This window comes from Schistocerca serialis, chromosome 1 (assembly GCF_023864345.2).
Source record: "Schistocerca serialis cubense isolate TAMUIC-IGC-003099 chromosome 1, iqSchSeri2.2, whole genome shotgun sequence".
Lineage (NCBI taxonomy): Eukaryota > Metazoa > Arthropoda > Insecta > Orthoptera > Acrididae > Schistocerca > Schistocerca serialis.
The window spans coordinates 1,196,178,226-1,196,198,432 of NC_064638.1; the positions used below are offsets into that span (position 1 = coordinate 1,196,178,226).

General features: G+C 43.0%; 1 protein-coding gene across 1 annotated transcript in view; it reads left to right on the top strand.

Moving 5' to 3' along the window:
* The window catches only part of LOC126456526 (uncharacterized), a 427,095-nt gene that overhangs the window by 133,676 nt on the left and 273,212 nt on the right, over window positions 1-20,207 (top strand). Inside the window, exon 2 of the mRNA XM_050092278.1 lies at window positions 11,517-11,645. Coding sequence (XP_049948235.1) covers window positions 11,547-11,645 — 99 coding nt within the window. The 5' untranslated portion in view covers window positions 11,517-11,546. The remainder of the gene's footprint in view (window positions 1-11,516; window positions 11,646-20,207) is intronic.

Here is a 20,207-nt window from a genome sequence, read left to right on the forward strand (position 1 = left end):
CTATTGTGTTATAGTTCAGCTGTGCTGTTGTTGCTGTAAAACACCGGTTTATAGTTGCGAGACTTCGATTCCATAAGGCTTTCTAATTTAGCCAACATGTGGGATAATGCACAAGTTTGTGTTAACTTTACGAATTTCCTGTTTTCGTAAAATGTCATCAGTCGAGTCACAAATATACCCACCACTGAGAGTTTCGATTTTAACTCCAGACTTGTGTAATAGAACTGACGCGCCATCGAATGGAAAGCTGAACTTTCGGTACTTTATGGGTGCTGTGAGGTTTCTTGGATTACGATATAAGTATTTCTTCTTGCAACAAATTTATTAAGATCCTCCCAATTCCTCTGTGTTGAGAGTTTAAATGTTGTAAGAATATAATTGGCTAGTGGTGCATGTCCATAAACCCAGAACGTCATTCTTATGCCTTATCCGGTATTCATTAATTTTAAAACTCAGTGATGATTTCAGTAAGAAAATTTGCTTAAAATTGTGCTAGAAAATTTGAAATAGTTTGTGACAAAGAAAGGAAATCATAGATAGGCCTTCACACTGTCTATAATAACTGCTCTGAAACTGCAAATAATTCTGTTTTACACATATGTGAGTAGCAAAGATTATGTCACGTAATTCTGGAGGATTTACTTCAGATTTGCGCAGAATATCCGTTGAAATATTTACACACTCATCTGAGGAGTCATTTATATTTAATCTAGTGACATGAAGAATTACTAGTGTATAACTAGGTGGGAGCAGATGTCATCCTAATCATAATCATCCTCTTGATATATTAGGATTTGCCTATTACGCCTAGTTAAGAAGAGTAGCGTAAGATATTCAATCCAGTTTCGCGTGTTTCTACATCTCCTCTTCTTGTTCTATTTGTCAAATATTTTTGGTAACCTCATTTCCCTCCTATTTTTTTCATTTGAGGCATTCTTAATTCTGCTCTTATTTGCATATTTTGCTTTCTCTCTGGTTTTATGTATCTTGTTATATGTCTGAGAAATCTCACTCTGAGCTCTTAATGTATTCAAGTTGTATTTCCATACATTAAAACTGGGAGTTACCTTGTTTCGAAAAATGTGAAGCGTATCTCTTCCCATACTGCTCTTTACAGAGTTCCTCTAGTAGTACTAGCCACTAAGTTAAATTTCTCTATCCGTTTTGAAAATCAGCTTTCACTAATTTGATTCATTGCATCCTAAGTATTTAGAATCTTTCAGTTCCTCTAATATTTCTGAGTCTACTTTTGGACCCAGTTTTGTTTTGACCATAATATTATACCAGCTTTCTCTTGTTATCGGATATCTGCAAGTTCTGTGAAATTTCAGATTGAAAGAGAGGGCGATAGTGGTGGAGCAGTTTAATTTTATTCACACCAGTAAACCTCTGTATCCACCTGAGAATGAGAGTGCAATCCCTCGAAATGAGTTAAGAAAAAAAAAATAAGTTGTTTAGTTTGTGCCGCTCGGGATTAGCCGAGCGGCCTGAGGCGCTGCAGTCATGGGCTGTGCGGCTGGTCCCGGCGGAGGTTCGAGTCCTCCCTCGGGCATGGGTGTGTGTGTTTGTCCTTAGGATAATTTAGGTTAAGTAGTGTGTAAGCTTAGGGACTGATTTTAGCAGTTAAATCCCATAAGATTTCACACACATTTGAACATTTTTGTTTAGTTTGTCTTTCTTATTAAATGGCTCTGAGCACTATGGGTCGTAACTTCTGAGGTCATCTTGAGGCGGCAAAGTTCCTTCCGTCCCTTTACGATTAACCTGCACCTGCCTGTAAACATTGTCTCAGCAGATCATCAGTAGGGAAGCCGAGCGAAACTTACTGTATTTCGACGTGAACCAGGCTGCAATTAAAGTCACTAATCTACGTTTCGGGAGAAAGTTTTCACACGAAATGAAAGGTTGGAAATTTTGTCCTTAATTGATATATTCTGAAACTTAGGTGAACAAGTATCACCGCCAAGCCAGTGCTAGTCTTAACACAGTCACTCACTATCCCTTTCACTCACGTTAGCAAATTTATGGTGTTGCATTTCCGGAAAACGTAATAGCTACAAAAATACGTATTGTTTTTGGTTGAGGATGCTCGCCAAATATTAAGTCTGTCGGTACCTAATGCAGTCGCAGTTTTAGCCAGCGACCTCCTCAATACGCCACGAGGAATATATGTCTTTTCTCATCACAAAATTCACTTAAAAATTCCGAAATTTCTACACGCCCATCGGAATAATTATGCCGTCACTTTAATACACTTTTGATGTATGACTAGATCCACTGCTAGATCCGGCAACTTATCATTTCCATCGGGACTACTACTACTACTACTACTACTACTACTACTACTACACACGTCCGATCTGTTTCATGGCTAGGCTCCGACTCCTCTGTAGAATGCTCCAAGTCTTCTCTACCAGCAGAGAAAGGCGCGCGAAGAATATTGCTTTACCATTGGTCAGTCTGTTCAACAGCCAATAACAAAACAACATTCTCCCGCGTCAGTCCGCGCTTTTCATCAATAACCAATCGCAAAGTAGTAAACCTAACTACTGCACTTTTTACCGACGTAATTATCTAATACGCTGAAGTTTTTTATGTATAAAGTTATTTACTATTGTTATTTATACCTGAATTAACTCTCCTTTCACCATAAACTTACTTTACAAATCTATTCTACAAAAATCCCCTTTCTTCACATCCACACTTCTTCGAAATGTTCCCACACTAAATCCCACTACATAACACGTTAAACAGTTATCTTCATACTACCCTTAAACCACACTCACGCATCATTCATACTGCTAAAACACATTTATAACATTTTACATACACAAAAGACATAATAACACATTATTAAACTACTAGAACAGTTTATGAAAAACATTCTATTACTTTAGTGCACTCTAGTGGGCACAATCGAAACTAAATCAGTCCCCTATCCAATATTGTCCTCTATCGGCTAACACATAAACTACGTGCGCGTCCAGTCTCGCGTCACCATCTGTCACTATCCAGCTCTGAGACACATCTCCCACTTAACCGCCTCCAAGGCAGCATCGGTAGACGACGCTATGCCTCAATCAGTCCCCTAGAACTTAGAACTATTTAAACCTAATTAACCTAAGGACATCACACACATTCATGCCCGAGGTAGGATTCGAACCTGCGACCGTAGCACTCGCGCCGTTCCGGACTGAAGTGCCTAGAACCGCTAGGCCACCGCGGTCGGCCTTTCTTATTATTTTACTGGCCAAATAACTGGGCAGATGCCTGCCATAAGTAAAAATAAATGAATTTTACCAGACAGGTGAGTGAAGACAGACAGGCAGGCAGGCAGCTAGTTATAGTTCTGTGGTTGGAGATTAGCTTCGTCGTCACCGCGGCACGGGGACCCACCTAGCCGCGGACAGTTATCGCAGAGCTCCAGCGCCCGGCAGGGGAGGGGGGGAGGCGCCTTTGTGGGGGCGAGATTAGCCGCCAGTGCAGGCGCCTCACTGAATGCTGGGACCTCCCTCCCCAGGCTTTGGCAGAGCAGTCGCGCTACGTCCACCTCAGCACGGTAGGGCCCTCACCGCTTAATTGTCACCATACAGGTCCCAACGGGTGTGTGTGTGTGTGTGTGTGTGTGTGTGTGTGTGTGTGTGTGTGTGCGCGTATGCTCCAAAGCAGCTACAAGCGCCAGCCTACGGTGTAATGTTCTCGGTACTACTGTCTACTTCTGTTGCCTGCAGACCACTATGACATGCATGGAGAGGGTACTTCAAATTATACCATGTGCTAATAATTCCTAACACTCCATTCGAGTATGGAGCGTGGGAAAAATGATTGCACATGTGCCTCTGGGTGCACTTCCGTTAACCCTACAAATGGTATGAAGGGGCTGAGCACACTTTTATATTTCTCATTTAACACTATTTCTTCGAAACTTTGTAAATAGCCTTTGCTGAATTTTTGACGTCAATCTTCAAGTGTATGCCAGTTTCGTTTCTTCAACAACTCAGTGACGCTCTTCCGTAGGTCAAACAAACACGTGATCATCCATGCTGCCCTTGTTTGTATAGCTTCAATATCCCCAGTCAATTCATTTTGGTATGGATCCCACAAGCTTGAGTAATATTCTAGGGTGCGTCCCACAGGTGTTTTATAAGCATAACATTAGCCGCATTGCAGGATATTACACCCTGGTATTCGTGTTGACTTAACTGATTCCAGTTGGGAGTCATAGATATTGTAATACCATAACACATTTCTTCGTTTCTCGAAGTGAAAAATTTTACATTACTGAACATTTAAAGAAAGTTTTCAGTCTTTGCACCACCCTGGAGACTTCTGAGATCTGACTGAATGTTAATGCAGCATTGTTTAGAAATACTTCTTTGTATACAGCTGCGTCATTTTCAAAAAGTCTGAGGTTGTTATTGAAATTGTATACCACTACATCAGTATACAACACTAACCACAAGGGTCCCAACACACTTCCCTGAGGTGCACCTGATGTTACTTATACCTCTGTCAATGATTTTTCATCAAAAATAACAAGCCATCCTCAATCTAGTAAGAACTATTATTTGATACCATATATAATCACACATCTGGATAGGGCTCGGTAGGCCGATGGCATGGCCTGCATGTTCCACAGACTTGAAACCCACTGCTTTTTTTTTCTTCTTGGGCAACGTCAGGTGTTCATCTACGAAAGACCCATTTAGTCTGACGCACTTGATAGCGCGCATCGTGGCAGCCTCAGATGCAATTTCCACTTTGCCATAAGTGTTTGAAAGAGGGCGTCAGTCACTCCAGGCCCGCTGCACAGCTTGTATTCAAGCAGGAGGGCATAATTTCGAGCACTTTCTGTGGCTGTTTTCAAATAAAGGTTATAAAACTTGATCTCGTCTTCCCATTTACCTTGATGCCACAAATACATCGAAAATCGTACGTTGCAGAGTTGCTGCCATGACAGCTCGGACGGCGTGTTGTGCGCCTGCCCTCTTGGCGATGCACGACGATGTTCTACGAAGCCTAGCGCCGTAGACTGAGGGATGCGGACAAGGGTTGCTATGTGGGATATCCTTTTTACGACCAGCTCTACCAGCCCTCTCATTTTCTACATTCATTTCAGATAAACCCTGCATAGACAGAAGAGAGGATCGGGAACTATGTAATAGACGAAGTGAGCGACTAATGGTACCTTGGAAGGGAAACTGTACACAGTGGACGAAGCAAGGAAGCCTACTACTATATTTGACAATGTGGTTCATAGTTAAAAGCGAAATCTGATACAGATGGAAGTGTAAAATAAGAGAAGCTGAAATCTTGCACCAAACATCAGTCCAAAACCGCCTATTTGCAGAAGAATAGTGAATGTGTAGGTGACAGACGCCAATGACTACAGTACGAACTAAACTGAAGCGCCAAAGATACTGGTATAGGCATGCGTATTCAAATACAGAGATAAGTAATAAACAGTTCGGTTCTGCGGTCGGCAACGCCTATATAAGACAACAAGTGCCTGCCACAGTTATTAGAACGGTTACTGCTGCCACAGTGACAGGTTATCAAGATTTAAGTAAGTTTGAACGTGATTTTATAGTCGGCGCAAGAGCGATGGGACACAGCATCTCCGAGATAGCGATGATTTGGAGATTTTCTCATACGACCATTTCACGAGTGTACCGTGAATATCAGGGAATCCGATAAAACATCAAATCTCCGACATGGCTGCGGCAGGAGAAGTACCCTGCAAGAACGGAACTAACGACGACTGAAGAGAATCGTTCAACGTGACAGAAGTGCAACCCTTCCGCTAATTGCTGCGGATTTCAATGCTAGGCCATCAATAAGTCTCAGAGTGTGAACCATTCAACGAAACATCATCGATATGGGCTTTTGGAGCCGAAGGTCCGCTCGTGTACTTTTGATGACCGCACGATACAAGGCTTTACGCTTCGCCTGGGCCCAACAGCGACATTGGACTGTTGTTGATTGGAAATATGTTGTCTGGTCGGACGAGTCTCGTTTCAAATTGTATCGAGCTGATGGACGTGTATGGGAATGGAGACAACCTCATCAATCCATGGACCCTGCAAGTCACCAGGGAACTGTTCAAGCTGGTAGAGGCTCTGTAATAGTATGGCGCATGTGCAGTTGGAGTGATATGGGACCCCTGATACGTATAGATACGACTCTGACAGGTGACACGTACGTACGCATCCTGTATGATCACCTGCGTACATTCATATACATTGTGGATTCCGACGAACTTCGGTAATTTCAGCAGAACAATGCGACACCGCACACGTCCAGGATTGCTACAGAGTGGCTCCAGGAGCACACTCCTGAAATTAAACACTTCCGCTGGCCACCAAACTCCCGAGACATTAACATTATTGAGCATATATTGGATGCCTTCCAACGTGCTGTTCAGAAGAGATCTCCACCCCCCTCGCTCTCTTACGCAGAATTCATGGTGTCAGTTTCCTCCAGCACTACGTCAGACATGCCAAGTCGTGTTGCGGCTTCTGCGTTCTCGCGGGAGTCCTACACGATATTAGGCAGGTGTACCAGTTTCTTTGGCTCTTCAATGTATTACACTACATAATACAAACGTATTTGAAATGTAAACTTTTCGATTAAATCTCTTTCAAATTTTACACGTTGCCCATTGTTAGGGAAACAGTAGATACACGGTGGAGCAGTGATATATTATGGGGCTATTGTAAGCCGATAACGGTATTTAATACGTCAATACGGGTGTAAGACATGGATGTAATCTATCCCCCCTACTGTTCAATCTATACATAGAAGAAGCAATGATCGAAATAATAGATAGGATCAGAAGCGGGATTAAGATTCAAAGTGAAAGATTCGCCGCTGTCACTGCTATCCTTAACAAGACAGTGGAGAAACTGCAGGATCTACTGAGTGAACAGTCTAATGAATACAAGATATGGACTGAGAGTAAAACGAAGAAAGTCGAAAGTAACAAGAAGTAGCAGGAATGAGAACAGCGAGGAACTGAATAGCAGGACTGGTGACGACGAAGAAGAAGTAGTTAAGGAATATTGCTACCTAGGCAGGACAGAGCAAAGAGTACATCAGAAGAAGACTAGCTTTGGCAAAAAGGGCATTCCTGGCCAAGAGAAGTGTGCTACTATCAAACATAGGCCTTAATTTGAGGAAGAAATTTCTGAGAATGTACGTTTGGAGCATAGCATTGTATGCTAGTGAAACATGGACTGTGTCAAAACCAGAACAGAAGACAATCGAAGCATTTGATGTGTGGTGCTACAGAATAATGTTGAAAGTTAGTTGGACTGATAAGGTAAGGAATGAGATGGTTCGCCGGAGAATCGGCGAGGAATGGAATATATGGAAGACATTGAACACTGACAAGAAGAAGATGGTAGGATATCTGTTAACTTCCATGGTACTAGAGGACCTGTACAGGGTAAAAACTGTAAAGGAAGACAGAGATTGGAATACGTCCAGCAAATAACTGAGAACGTAAGTTGCAAGTGCTACTCTGAGATGAAGAGTTTGGCATAGGAGAGGAGTTCGTGGTGGGCCGCATCAAACCATTCAGAAGACTGATGACTCAAAAAAAAAAAAATTAATGGGCTTACCGAGGCAGCATTGATTCATGTGAGGTTTCTTAGAAAACCCTTAAAAAGGGTACCAAGACGGAGCCACGGATTTAGAGATCCCTATGCGCAGAGGGCTGAAATTTTTTACTGTGTTAACCTAATATCCTCACCTCGCACAATCTTGAAAATTTATTGATATCATTATCCATTGCCAAGATACAAAGATTCAAAGATAGCCTACTTGTACATGTAAAATACGCACGTAAAGTCCGGTGTGAGGCGAAAATGTAGTGTAAAGAGGCTAAAACGTAATAAATGCTGGGCGACAGTAGACAGTGGTTATGGTATAGAAGGAGCGATAGAGAGAACGGCAGTATGAGAGAAATGGAGGGACACAGTAACAGTGAAACCTAGTTGGCAGTAACAAAACAGTGCTAGGAAAAAAGTGGAGGAGCCAGTGGGAGAGGAATAATGAGAAGGAGAAAGTGGAAGTGGATGAGAGGCAATGATAACGAGAGAGAGAGAGTCTATGACAGTGACAAGGAGGAAGGGAAACAGTGACAGTGAGAAGTGACGGCGACAGAGGGAAGGAATGAGTGAGATAGTAGCAGAAAGAGAGAGCTAGAGGGAGATAATGGCACTGAGAGGAGACTGTAGCAGAAGGACAAGACGAAGGAGACTGTGACTGTGAGAGGAGACAGTGGCAGCTGGAGAGACAGTGAGCTGGGCTAAATGAGTGGATGAATATGAGGGACTTACAATGAGGGTCTACTGGGTGTGAGCGCGCTATAGTTAAGGAATGTAAGTTGCATGTTAAAGAGAGCGCAAATATGTTTGCAAGCCATAATTTTTGAAAATATTTTTAAGGGCGCTAAGGACGCTAGAATGAGGCAGATGGTACGCCACTTCACTGTCAGGGTCTTGTAAACAGGAGCATATTTGCCTATTCCTGTTGGAGCGTTTCTCCGCTGGTCATTAATCATAAAAAGCGAAGCGCAGCGTGTCTGTATTAAGCAGGCGGCAGGCAACGGACGTTAAAGCGTGGGCGCAGGTGCGGCATGCTGGACGCACTGCTGTGAAAATTTCTCGAAGAGGCGGTCCAGTAGCAAGCGATCTTGCTAACAGCACATTCCCGCCGTTGGCTGTTGCTGCGACATGACGGAGTGACCGTCTCAGTTTCCTCCCACGGAGGAGTTCGACACACAGCGTACGTCAGTGCATAGCCCAGACATGGCAATGATCCGCTCAGCTGGTCTACGGAGATGTATATGGTCAGAGCGGACTTGATAGTACAGAAGAATAATTCTGCCACTTATTTCGCTGCTCGAACTATCAGTTTAATAAGTCACAGCTGCAAAATACTAACGCGAATTCTTTACAGACGAATGGAAAAACTGGTAGAAGCGGACCTCGGGGAAGTTCAGTTTGGATTCCGTAGAAATGTTGGAACACGTGAGGCAATACTAACCTTAAGACTTATCTTAGAAGAAAAATATGCCTCTGAGCACTATGGGACTTAACATCTATGGTCATCAGTCCCCTAGAACTTAGAACTACTTAAACCTAACTAACCTAAGGACATCACACAACACCCAGCCATCACGAGGCAGAGAAAATCCCTGACCCCGCCGGGAATCGAACCCGGGAACCCGGGCGTGGGAAGCGAGAACGCTACCGCACGACCACGAGATGCGGGCTATCTTAGAAGAAAGATTAGGAAAAGGCAAACCTACGTTTCTAGCATTTGTAGACTTAGAGAAAGCTTTTGAAAACGTTAATTGGAATACTCTCTTTCAAATTCTGAAGGTGGCAGGGGTAAAATACAGGGAGCGAAAGGCTATTTACAATTTGTACAGAAACCAGATGGCAGTTATAAGAGTCGAGGGGCATGAAAGGGAAGCAGTGGTTGGGAAAGGAGTGAGACAAGGTTGTAGCCTCTCCCCGATGTTATTCAATCTGTATATTGAGCAAGAAGTAAAGGAAACAAAAGAAAAATTCGGAGTAGATATTAAAATCCATGGAGAAGAAATAAAAACTTTGAGGTTCGCCGATGACATTGTAATTCTGTCAGAGACTGCAAAGGACTTGGAAGAGCAGTTGAACGGAATGGACAGTGTCTTGAAAGGAGGATATAAGATGAACATCAACAAAAGCAAAACGAGGATAATGGAATGTAGTCAAATTAAATCGGGTGATGCTGAGGGGATTAGATTAGAAAATGATACACTTAAAGTAGTAAAGGAGTTTTGCTATTTAGGGAGTAAAATAACTGATGATGGTCGAAGTAGAGAGGATATAAAATGTAGACTGGCAATGTCAAGGAAATCGTTTCTGAAGAAGAGAAATTTGTTAACATCGAGTATAGATTTAAGTGTCAGGAAGTCGTTTCTGAAAGTATTTGTATGGAGTGTAGCCATGTATGGAAGTGAAACATGGACGATAACCAGTTTGGACAAGAAGAGAATAGAAGCTTTCGAAATGTGGTGCTACAGAAGAATGCTGAAGATAAGGTGGGTAGATCACGTAACTAATGAGGAGGTATTGAATAGGATTGGGGAGAAGAGAAGTTTGTGGCACAACTTGACTAGAAGAAGGGATCGGTTGGTAGGACATGTTTTGAGCAACAAGGGATCACAAATTTAGCATTGGAGGGCAGCGTGGAGGGTAAAAATCGTAGAGGGAGACCAAGAGATCAATACACTAAGCAGATTCAGAAGGATGTAGGTTGCAGTAGGTACTGGGAGATGAAGAAGCTTGCACAGGATAGAGTAGCATGGAGAGCTGCATCAAACCAGTCTCAGGACTGAAGACCACAACAACAACAACAACAACAACTTCGCTGCTGTTTGAACTCCCTGAGGCTGATCACTGCCCGGAGAATAGAGTCACTATTCAGGATGATACAAGCTGTGACTCACGCCTGGATACAGCACTGGATATTGTGTTGTTGCAGACGACTCCACATTCGCAATTATCTCGCAAACGGCTGCTTTATGGACGCATATTTACCAGATCGTTTTTCTTCCTGTTACTGCGTACTTTCATCCACGTTTCGGTAAACGAATCTGGATTGTTTGCGTTTTCCTGACGAGTATTCTACCGACTAAGCTGTCTACACAGGATTCACAATACTGCCTCATAGCTTTACTTCCACCAGTACTTCTTCTCCTACCTTCCAAACCTTAGAGAAGTTATGTTGCTTACCTTGTGGAACTCCCTGGAGCAAGTTTCAAAACAGTGCACACTCCGGTGCAAAGAGAAAATTAATTCACGATGCATCCTCCGTAACTCGTCAGTAATGTCATTATTTCCGTTATTAATGGTTCATAACGATACCATAATAAGGATGCATCACCTATAAGAAATGTCCACGTTACCGCGCCCTTGAGTAACGTCTAGTTTAGTTCTTTAGTCCACTTGCGTAGCCGAGTGGTCAGCGTTGCTGACTGCCGTGCAGCAGACCTGGGGTGCTGCCAAGGATTTTTCGTTGCTGGAAGGAATGGAACGTGGTCTGCTAAGACTCGTGATGCCAGTTGAGAAGCTACTTGAACGAGAAGTAACTGCTCCAAGGTCTGCGAAGGTGAAAAAGGTCGGGAGAGTGGTGTACTGACCATATGCAACTCCATACCGCATCCAAATGATGCCACATGGCAGAGGATGGTCCCCATTGCCCCGTCTGTGTCCAGAACGACGGAGGTACACAACTAAGTATTCTTCTTTTAGTGCTAAGTTAGAGCACTGGTTGGCGGCATTCGAGAGGGTATCAAATCTTCAGTCAAAAGGAGCATGGATGCAGTGTGATCTTTGCGCATGGCCCGGCCACAGTTGTTTATGAGTTGTGTGATCATTCAAAAGACTTGGATAGGCAGTACTTGTTAAGACGGGATTGTGCAACAGAGGTGCCTGACTGGTGGTGCGGTGTTGGTGTTTCAGGAGGAGCGACCCACCGTCAGGGAAGCGGTGATGAGCCCCCTCGCCCTGGGCGTGCCCCTCACCGTGGTCAACGTGCTGGGGCTGCTCGTCAACGGCTACATCCTCCTCGTCGTCCTCATCACCAAGCAGGTCAGTCACCGTGTGCTGTGCTGCGAGGAACGAACCGCATGCCCAACTTCTGTGCTTGACGTTTACGTCTGAATCTACACCAGCATGACTATTCTGCAATTGACACTTAACACTCTGCCGTCTGGTGACACCATAGTAGTATCGTGCGCGAAATAGTGGTCAACGGCCGGCAACACCACAGAGGTGTCGTATGCATAGTATCGCTCACTGGCCGGCGACACCACAGTGGTGTCGTGTGCATAGTATCGCCCAGTGGCCGGCGACACCACAGTGGTGTTGTGTGCATAGTATCGCTCAGGGGCCGGTGATACCACAGTGGTGTCGTGTGCATAGTATCACTCAGTGGCCGGCGACACCACAGTGGTGTCGTGTGCATAGTATCGCTCAGTGGCCGGCGACACCACAGTGGTGTCGTGTGCATAGTATCGCTCAGGGGCCGGTGATACCACAGTGGTGTCGTGTGCATAGTATCACTCAGTGGCCGGCGACACCACAGTGGTGTCGTGTGCATAGTATCGCTCAGTGGCTGGCGAAACCACAGTGGTGTCGTGAGAATAGTATCGCGCAGTGGCCGGCGACAGCACTTTAGTATCTTTTGCGTGCTGTTGGTGTTTTGTTTAGGTAACAATAAGTTAGCCACGTCGACAAGTTTTTTTGTTTTTATAAGTACTTGTGCCCTTTCATCATGGCAGAGGAAAGAGACAATACTATTATTTACGACAAATGCGCGGAGAAAAACTTGGAGGTTGCCCCTACATCGCGTACGTCTCATCATGATCTGGTTGACAGACTTTCTGGTCACATAATGCATCACCAACTAATAGGCCTACGTATTTCCGAAACAAATAAACGAAACAAAGAAACTGCCGTGTATGTTCCAAAACAAAACAAAAAAGAACAAAAAACTTAATGTGCAAGTCTTGTCGAGATACGTTACATCTTGGAGATTGTTTTGCTGGATATCATATGAAAGAGAAATACTAAATACAAAAGACAATACAAATAAACAAATGTGTGAAACAAACAAATTTTGTATTTATTTACATACGTATATATTCGAAATTTCATGAAAGTAGGGGAATATGGTTGAGAAGTTGTGAGAGCTAACGATGAGATTAGTAACACGTAACGATTTATAATATCCCTATAATGTCAACAACGGCCTGTGACAAGCCAAGTAATCCGAATTAGCGCTGCCAGAGCCAAGCGAATAAACTTTTACGAGACCTTCGGACGACTAAGTGTCCGGCAGAGGGTTCTTCGAACCAGCTGCAGACTATTCCTGTAGCTTTCCGCCATCTGCGCGCAGGCAAAAATGGACTCTTAAATCATTCTATTCTAGCTCTGATTTCTCACACTTTATTATGATAATCATGGCGAGAATAAAATATTTTCACTTACAGAGAAGGAAAGTGGTGATTGTAATTTCTTGAGACGATCCCGCCTTTGTTTTAATAATTGCCACCCCAACTCGCTTATTTCCGTGACATACTCTCCCCTATTTCGCGACAATACGAAACGAGTTCCCCGTCTTTAAACTTTTTCGATGGACTCCGTCAGTCCTATCTGGTGAAGATTCCATAAAGCCAGCAGTAATCTAGCAGAGAATGAAATGTGGCTCTAAGCACTATGGGACTTAACATCTGAGGTCATCAGTCCCCTAGAACTTAGAACTAGTATAACCTAACTAACCTAAGGACATCACACACATTCATGCCCGAGGCAGGATTCGAACCTGCGACCGAAGCGGTCGCTCGGCTCCAGACTGTAGCCCTTTGAAAGGGCAGGGCCAACGTCCTTCCCCATCCTTCCCTAATCTGATGGAACCGATGACCTCGCTGTTTGGTTCCCTCCAAACAGTGAGGTCATCGGTCCCATCAGATTAGGGAAGGATGGGGAAGGAAGTCGGCCCTGCCCTTTCAAAAGTAGGCTACAATCCCAAATCAACCAACCAACCAACCAAGTTGTTCATAATTGCCGTTCCTGGATATTTAATCAAACTGACAGCCTTTAACTTTGTATGATTTATCGTGTAATCGGATTTTTTTTTCTTTTTTTTTTTTACTCATGACAATAACCTCACACTTTTCCTTGTTGAGGGACAATTGCCGTTTTTTGCATATGGAACTATTTAAGGCATTATGATGTTACTTTCACTTGCATCAAATACCCTGTGAATGAAACCTTTCGGAGATAAATTTTACGCACCTTGCAGTAGAAAAGGACAGCCTGTCGCGTCTGTACACGTGGATTCTTCGACCTGCGGATCTGGCTCTGCTTTGCGCGTGTGCTGGAAATACAAAATGGTTCAAATGGCTCTGAGCACTATGGGACTCAACTGCTGAGGTCATTAGTCCCCTAGAACTTAGAACTAGTCAAACCAAACTAACCCAAGGACACCACAAACATCCACGCCCGAGGCAGGACTCGAACCTGCGACCGAAGCGGTCTCGCGGTTCCAGACTGCAGCGCCCTCAACCGCACGGCCACTTCGGCCGGCTGGAAATACAATGGACTTCACAACACACATAAGACATGTGAAGAAACATCCGCGAACAGTAGAAAAAAATGCTGACCTCGCTAACCTGGATTAAAAAATGTTGCGTTCATTTTTCTAACTGAAGAAACCGCACGAAAGTTTCTGAATCAATAATATTTTTATTGCTAACATGACCGATTTCAGAACACTAATATTCTATCATCTGGAGAAAACTGTTAGCACTAAAAGAATGCATTAGAAGACTAGTGTAAACGGTCCTCTGAAATTAAAAAAAAAAATGTAACGGATAAGCAGTTATACGAGGGTCGGTCAAAAAGTAATGCCTCCCATTTTTTTTCTACTTAAAGAAATTAAGTTAAGTGAAAAATTTGAATTTGGCGCCATTCCTCAAACCTTCTTCTGCAATCCACTGCAGTAGTAACTTTCTGTGTCAACAGGTGGCAGCACAGCAGACGTTTGTAAGATGGCCGACATCGATGTTCGTTTGAGACAGCGTTGTGTGATTGAATTCTTGAATGCAGAAGGTGAAACGCCCATACGCATTCATGAAAGACTGAAGAAGGTGTTTGGTGTTGTGACAGTGGATGTCAGCACTGTTAGACGATGGGTTCGTCGTTGTAAGGAAGCTGAAGGGCAAACACCGTTGACTGACGAAAAGTGGAGCGGCAGGCCGGTGAGTGCAGTGACTCCACACAACATTCAGCAAGTTGATGACATCATTCGTGGTGACCGTCGGGTGACTGCAGATGAAGTGTGTCGCATTATTTCTCTTAGTAAAGGCAGTGTGATCACGATTATTAAACAATTGGGGTACTCAAAAGTTTGTGCACGGTGGGTTCCAAGAATGTTAACCGATCAGAATAAAGAGGCAAGGAAAACAATAGCCTCCCAACACTTGCAGCGCTTCCGTTTGGAGGGAGATGAGTTTCTGAAAAAAATTGTGACCGGGGACGAAACATGGGTGCATTTTTTTGAACCCGAATCAAAGAGGCAGTCAATGGAGTGGCGTCACACAAGCTCGCCGAGGAAGAAAAAATTCAAAACTGTGCGATCGGCAGGGAAAGTTATGGCAACAGTTTTCTGGGATACAGAGGGTGTGATTCTGGTTGATTTTTTGGAGCAGGGATGCACAATAAATTCTGTTCAATACGTCACAACCCTCAACAAACTTAAAGCACGTCTTCAGCGAGTTCGCCCAACAAAATCAATGGCAGATGTTCTTCTTTTGCATGACAATGCAAGACCACACACCAGTCGTCACACCTCTGACGAGATTGTCAAAATTGGATGGGAAGTTTTGCCTCATCCCCCATACAGCCCTGACCTGGCACCATCAGACTTCCATCTGTTCGGGCCACTAAAAGAAGCTCATCGTGGGATTCATTTTGAAGATGAGGAGGCCGTCAAAACATCCATGCGTCAATGGCTTAGGAAGCAGAGCTGTGATTTTTACCGTGCTGGGATACATGCCCTTGTTCAAAGATGGACCAAAACTGTAGAGATGGGCGGAGATTACATTGAAAAATGACAAAATGATCCTCAATGTTGTGGTTTTCAACCTATGTAATTGCATTTAAATTTCCTGACAATTAAACGTAGAAAAAAAAATAGGAGGCATTACTTTTTGACTGACCCTCGTACACGCTAAGGAACTTCTAAATGAATCAATAAAAAGGAAGGCCGGTCAGTGCTCACACAAAAAAAACACTTAACCGACGGAGGTCATCTTCCTCCCCAGTGTTGTCAAGGAACTAAAGTTCCGTGTCTAACAATCTGCCAAAACCGCATTACAAGAAAAGAAGAGTCATCTGGATCATGGAGGAGCTAAGATGCGACAAAAAAGGAAAAGTAACACATATATAACACTAATGTAGTTTCCGCTAATAATTCCCGTGATGCCCTTACAGCTTACGCCAGATGATGGAATTGTAGTATTCTGAAAAAGATCGTGTGAGCAACAAAAATACTGTTGATTCAGCAGCTGTGATGCGTTTGCTTCAATTCTCAAAATCGACTTGTACAGTTGCGGCTGTCCCACAAGAAGGACTCTTTGTGAATCTGTTAAGTTCTCCCTGCTCAAGTGCTTATCCTACAATATTTCTTTCTATCTTTAACACTTTGTACATTAGAACCTGCTAAGCCACGAATTGTTCGCTAAGTGGGAGGACGAACAGAACTGCCGTAAAGCAAAAGAAATACATCTCACCAAAAATTGTGGGCTCTCTTAGATATGTGGCCATGAGGGCTCTTGTCTTGACAGTAGCCTCGTCCCCCGACCAGCCCTCCAGAGAGGCAAGGTACCTGCATCCACATCAATCGTCTTTCCAATATAATTTAGAAGTAATGCTGTTCAAAAGAAGTAATTTCCAGATCATTTGACGCCAGGCACTTACCTCTTTGCCTTGAACTAAAGTAACACATTTATTATCTAACTGACCTCAAGTTAAACATCGCCGTGATGGTCTAGTCGGTGGAGTACTAGACTCAAGCTCTGTAGGTCCCAGGTTCAGTCCCAAATAGGATTGACGAATTTTCCTCGTTTTAGACCCTCCAGAACAGCCCCACATACATCATGCCTCCTTTCAAAATAGTAACGGTGCCCTTCCCTGGGAGGGTAAAAAGTGGGACGACCGGGCGGAGGACTGTGGGCTGTGGAAAAACTGGGAAAGAAGAAAATCGAAATGTTTGGAATGCGGTAGAATAGAACGATTTTGAAACTTAGTGAATCGACAGGATAAGAAATGATGGCGGTTCGAAGCAGAACCGGCGAGGAGAGTATGGGAGGCTGTGGCGTGCCATACAAAATTAGTTACAAAAAAGAGCCCTCTATGCCGTCGACACTTCCATTTGTACAGGAATTATAAATCTAGCCTAAATTTATAATCGGAAATCTGCAGTAGCATCTAGACAAAATGCGTGGAAAATAAAAAAACTCATCAGTTCGAAGGTCCAAACCGACAATTCACCATTGATAGCTGGGACATGGCCTGGTTAGAAATGTCAAACACCTAAGATTGCGCCGGCCGGTGTGGCCGAGCGGTCCTAGGCACCTCAGTCTGGAACCGCGCGACCACTCCGGTCGCAGGTTCGAATCCGGCCTCGGGCATGGATGTATGTGCTGTCCTTAGGTTAGGGGACTGATGACCTCAGATGTTAGGTCCCATAGTGCTGAAAGCCACCTAAGACTGCATGTAGACAAGCTAAACCCGTGGCATGTAAACTGAAAGTGTAGTAAAGGCTTATCTTCTCCCTCTACCGAATGTTGAACAGTGATAGTTTCTCGAGCCATGAGCTACTTGCTGATCTGAAAAGAAATAATACTTACAGCCATCTTCTAATATGGTTAGTACTGAACATCGTAATTGCATTTGTCTCTTTAAATGATACGTTCTATGCAGAGGACATACACATAAGAAACGCTGGGACAGAATGGCGTCCCAGGTATCCCGAAGGTCGCAAGGCGAGCAAGGCCACGGCAAATGGCCGCCGGTGACTGCGGCTGATGTATTGCCCGCGGCAGGGACGGGCCCCTGTGGGTTCCCCGCCAGCTGCCGGCCATGACTCAATAAGTTACGGCCAATCAATGGACGTGCGCTGGTCACGGTCACCCCACTGCCAACACGCATGGATCCACCGCGTCACACACACACACACACACACACACACACACACACACACACACAATCTGGGGCAGGAACCACGAAACAGCCGTCAGGTCGTACTAGGAAAAATACTCCAGGAATTCCTTCTGAAAGTCCTGACTCACTCACGGCAAATCCCATTGCTACCCCTGACAGACGTCCTGGCAGGGTCACCACATGTCGTCGTGATGGGGAACATCTTTCCATGAACAAGTCTGGTAGTCTCATGTACTTCACTTAGGCACCTTTACTGGCAATACCATTTTCGGCCAAGACTGGAACAGCTAAACAGCTGAGAGTGCACTCTTTTTAGCATTATATTTACTACAGGGGTCGACGAGCCAAGTAAAGCTTTGCATTTTCAAGAGCAGCTTTCTTTCGAATAGCGGAGCCACATGGAGAACATAAGATAAACTATAATGGAAATCAGTCAAGAGATTTTTCTTGCTTCAGCCATTTAACGATAGCAAATATTTTTTCCCTCGTAAATATATTGATGCATTTACTTGTAGTGCTTGGGGCACAGTAACTATAATAGGCTATGTTATTGCAAATGAGGAATCTATCTCATTAATAGAATAAAAGAATAAATTATTGTTTGTGGGGCTTTTCGGAAAGAATGTGATAGAAAGCTTGACCTTGAAGTATTACTTGGTTCTTTCAATTTGACATCAGTTATTGATTTTCCTACTCGGGTAGTACAGGAAAGCAGCACACTAACGGATAATGTTTTCTTAGACTGAGATAAACTTAATCAAATAAAAACTTTTCCCGTTAAGAATGGTCTGTCTGATCATAACCCACAGCTAGTTACAGTACATAATATTGCCCCATACAGTAATGCAAAGCCCTCCTAAACAATGTGTTCAGTTAACGATTTAACAATTCAAAATTTTAGAGAAAGTCTGCAACAGTTGGACTGGGATGAGGTGTGCAGGGAACATGATGCTAATTTAGAATTTAACCTATTTCATGATACCTTTGTGAGTATATTTGGAACAGTTTCCCCAAGAAAACAGTGAAACATAGTTGTAAGAAACTATGTAAAACGCTATGGCTTACTAAAGGGATAAAAGTATCTTGTAAACAGGAATGGGAAATATATCTTATGGCTAGGAGGGGTAATGATCCCAAAATAGTGAAACATTATAAAAACTACTGCACTGTACTAAGAAAAGATATTAAAAAGTCCAGAAGTATATGCATTATGTCTGAGCTTAGCACATCTGATAATAAAACTAAAACAAGTTGGAATATTGTTAAAAGGGAAACAGTGCAACTGAGAGCACAGGAAGACTGTATTTCTATCAATCTCAATGAAAAGTTTGTTAACAAAAAGTCAGAAGTATAAAACATTTTTAATAGTCATTTTTTTAAAAGATGTAGGGAAAATAGGATCCAGCTATTCATTAGAAAATGCAAGGCAGTATATGGAAGAAGTAGTATCTATGCAATTTGATAAAAATGAAATTCAGCCCACATCTCCTACTGAAATTAGGAAAGTAATAAATTCTCTCAAAAGTAAAAGCTCATATGGAATTGATGGCATTTCCAAAAAATAAGTAGGATTCTCACCCACATATGCAGTAGCTGACTGAAACGGAATTTTTCCAGATAGAATGAAATACGCTATTGTTAAACCATTGCATAAAAAGGGGATAGCTGTGATGCTAACAACTACTGCCCAATCTCAATTCTGACAGCTTTATACCAAATTCTTGAAAAAGTAATGTATTCGAGAGTAGCACCACATATTTGTAAAAATGAAGTACTAATGATTTGCCAGTTTGGTTTTCAGAAAGGCTATTCAACGGAAAATGCTGTATACACATTCACTGATCAAATATTAAATGCATTGAATAACTGAACATCACCCATTGGGATATTTTGTGATCTCTCAAAGGCTTTTGATTGTGTGAATCATGAAATTCTTATAGATAAGCTTACATATTGTGGTATGAGCGGGACAGTGCACAAATGGTTTAATTCATACTTCAGTGGAAGAATGCAGAAGGTTGAAATTAACAGTACAGACAGTCTACAAAAACCAGCAGAGTCCTCTAACTGGGGAGGTATCAAGAATGGTGTCCCACAGGGTTCAGTCTCGAGTCCCTTATTGTTCTTAATATATATTGACGACTTGCCACTCTATATTCATGAAGATACGAAGTTAGTTCTTTTTGCTGATGATACAAATATAGTAATCACCCCCAAGAAGCAAGAATCAGCTGAGTAAATTGCAAATAATGTCTTTCAGAAAATTATTAAGTGGTCTCTGCAAATGGACTCTCACTAAATTGAGAGAAAACATAGATTATACAATTCAGTACAGTAAATGGCATAACACCATTGATAAGTATAGACTATGAACAGAAGTCTGTTGCTAAGCTAGAATAGTCAAAATTTCTGGATATGTGCTTT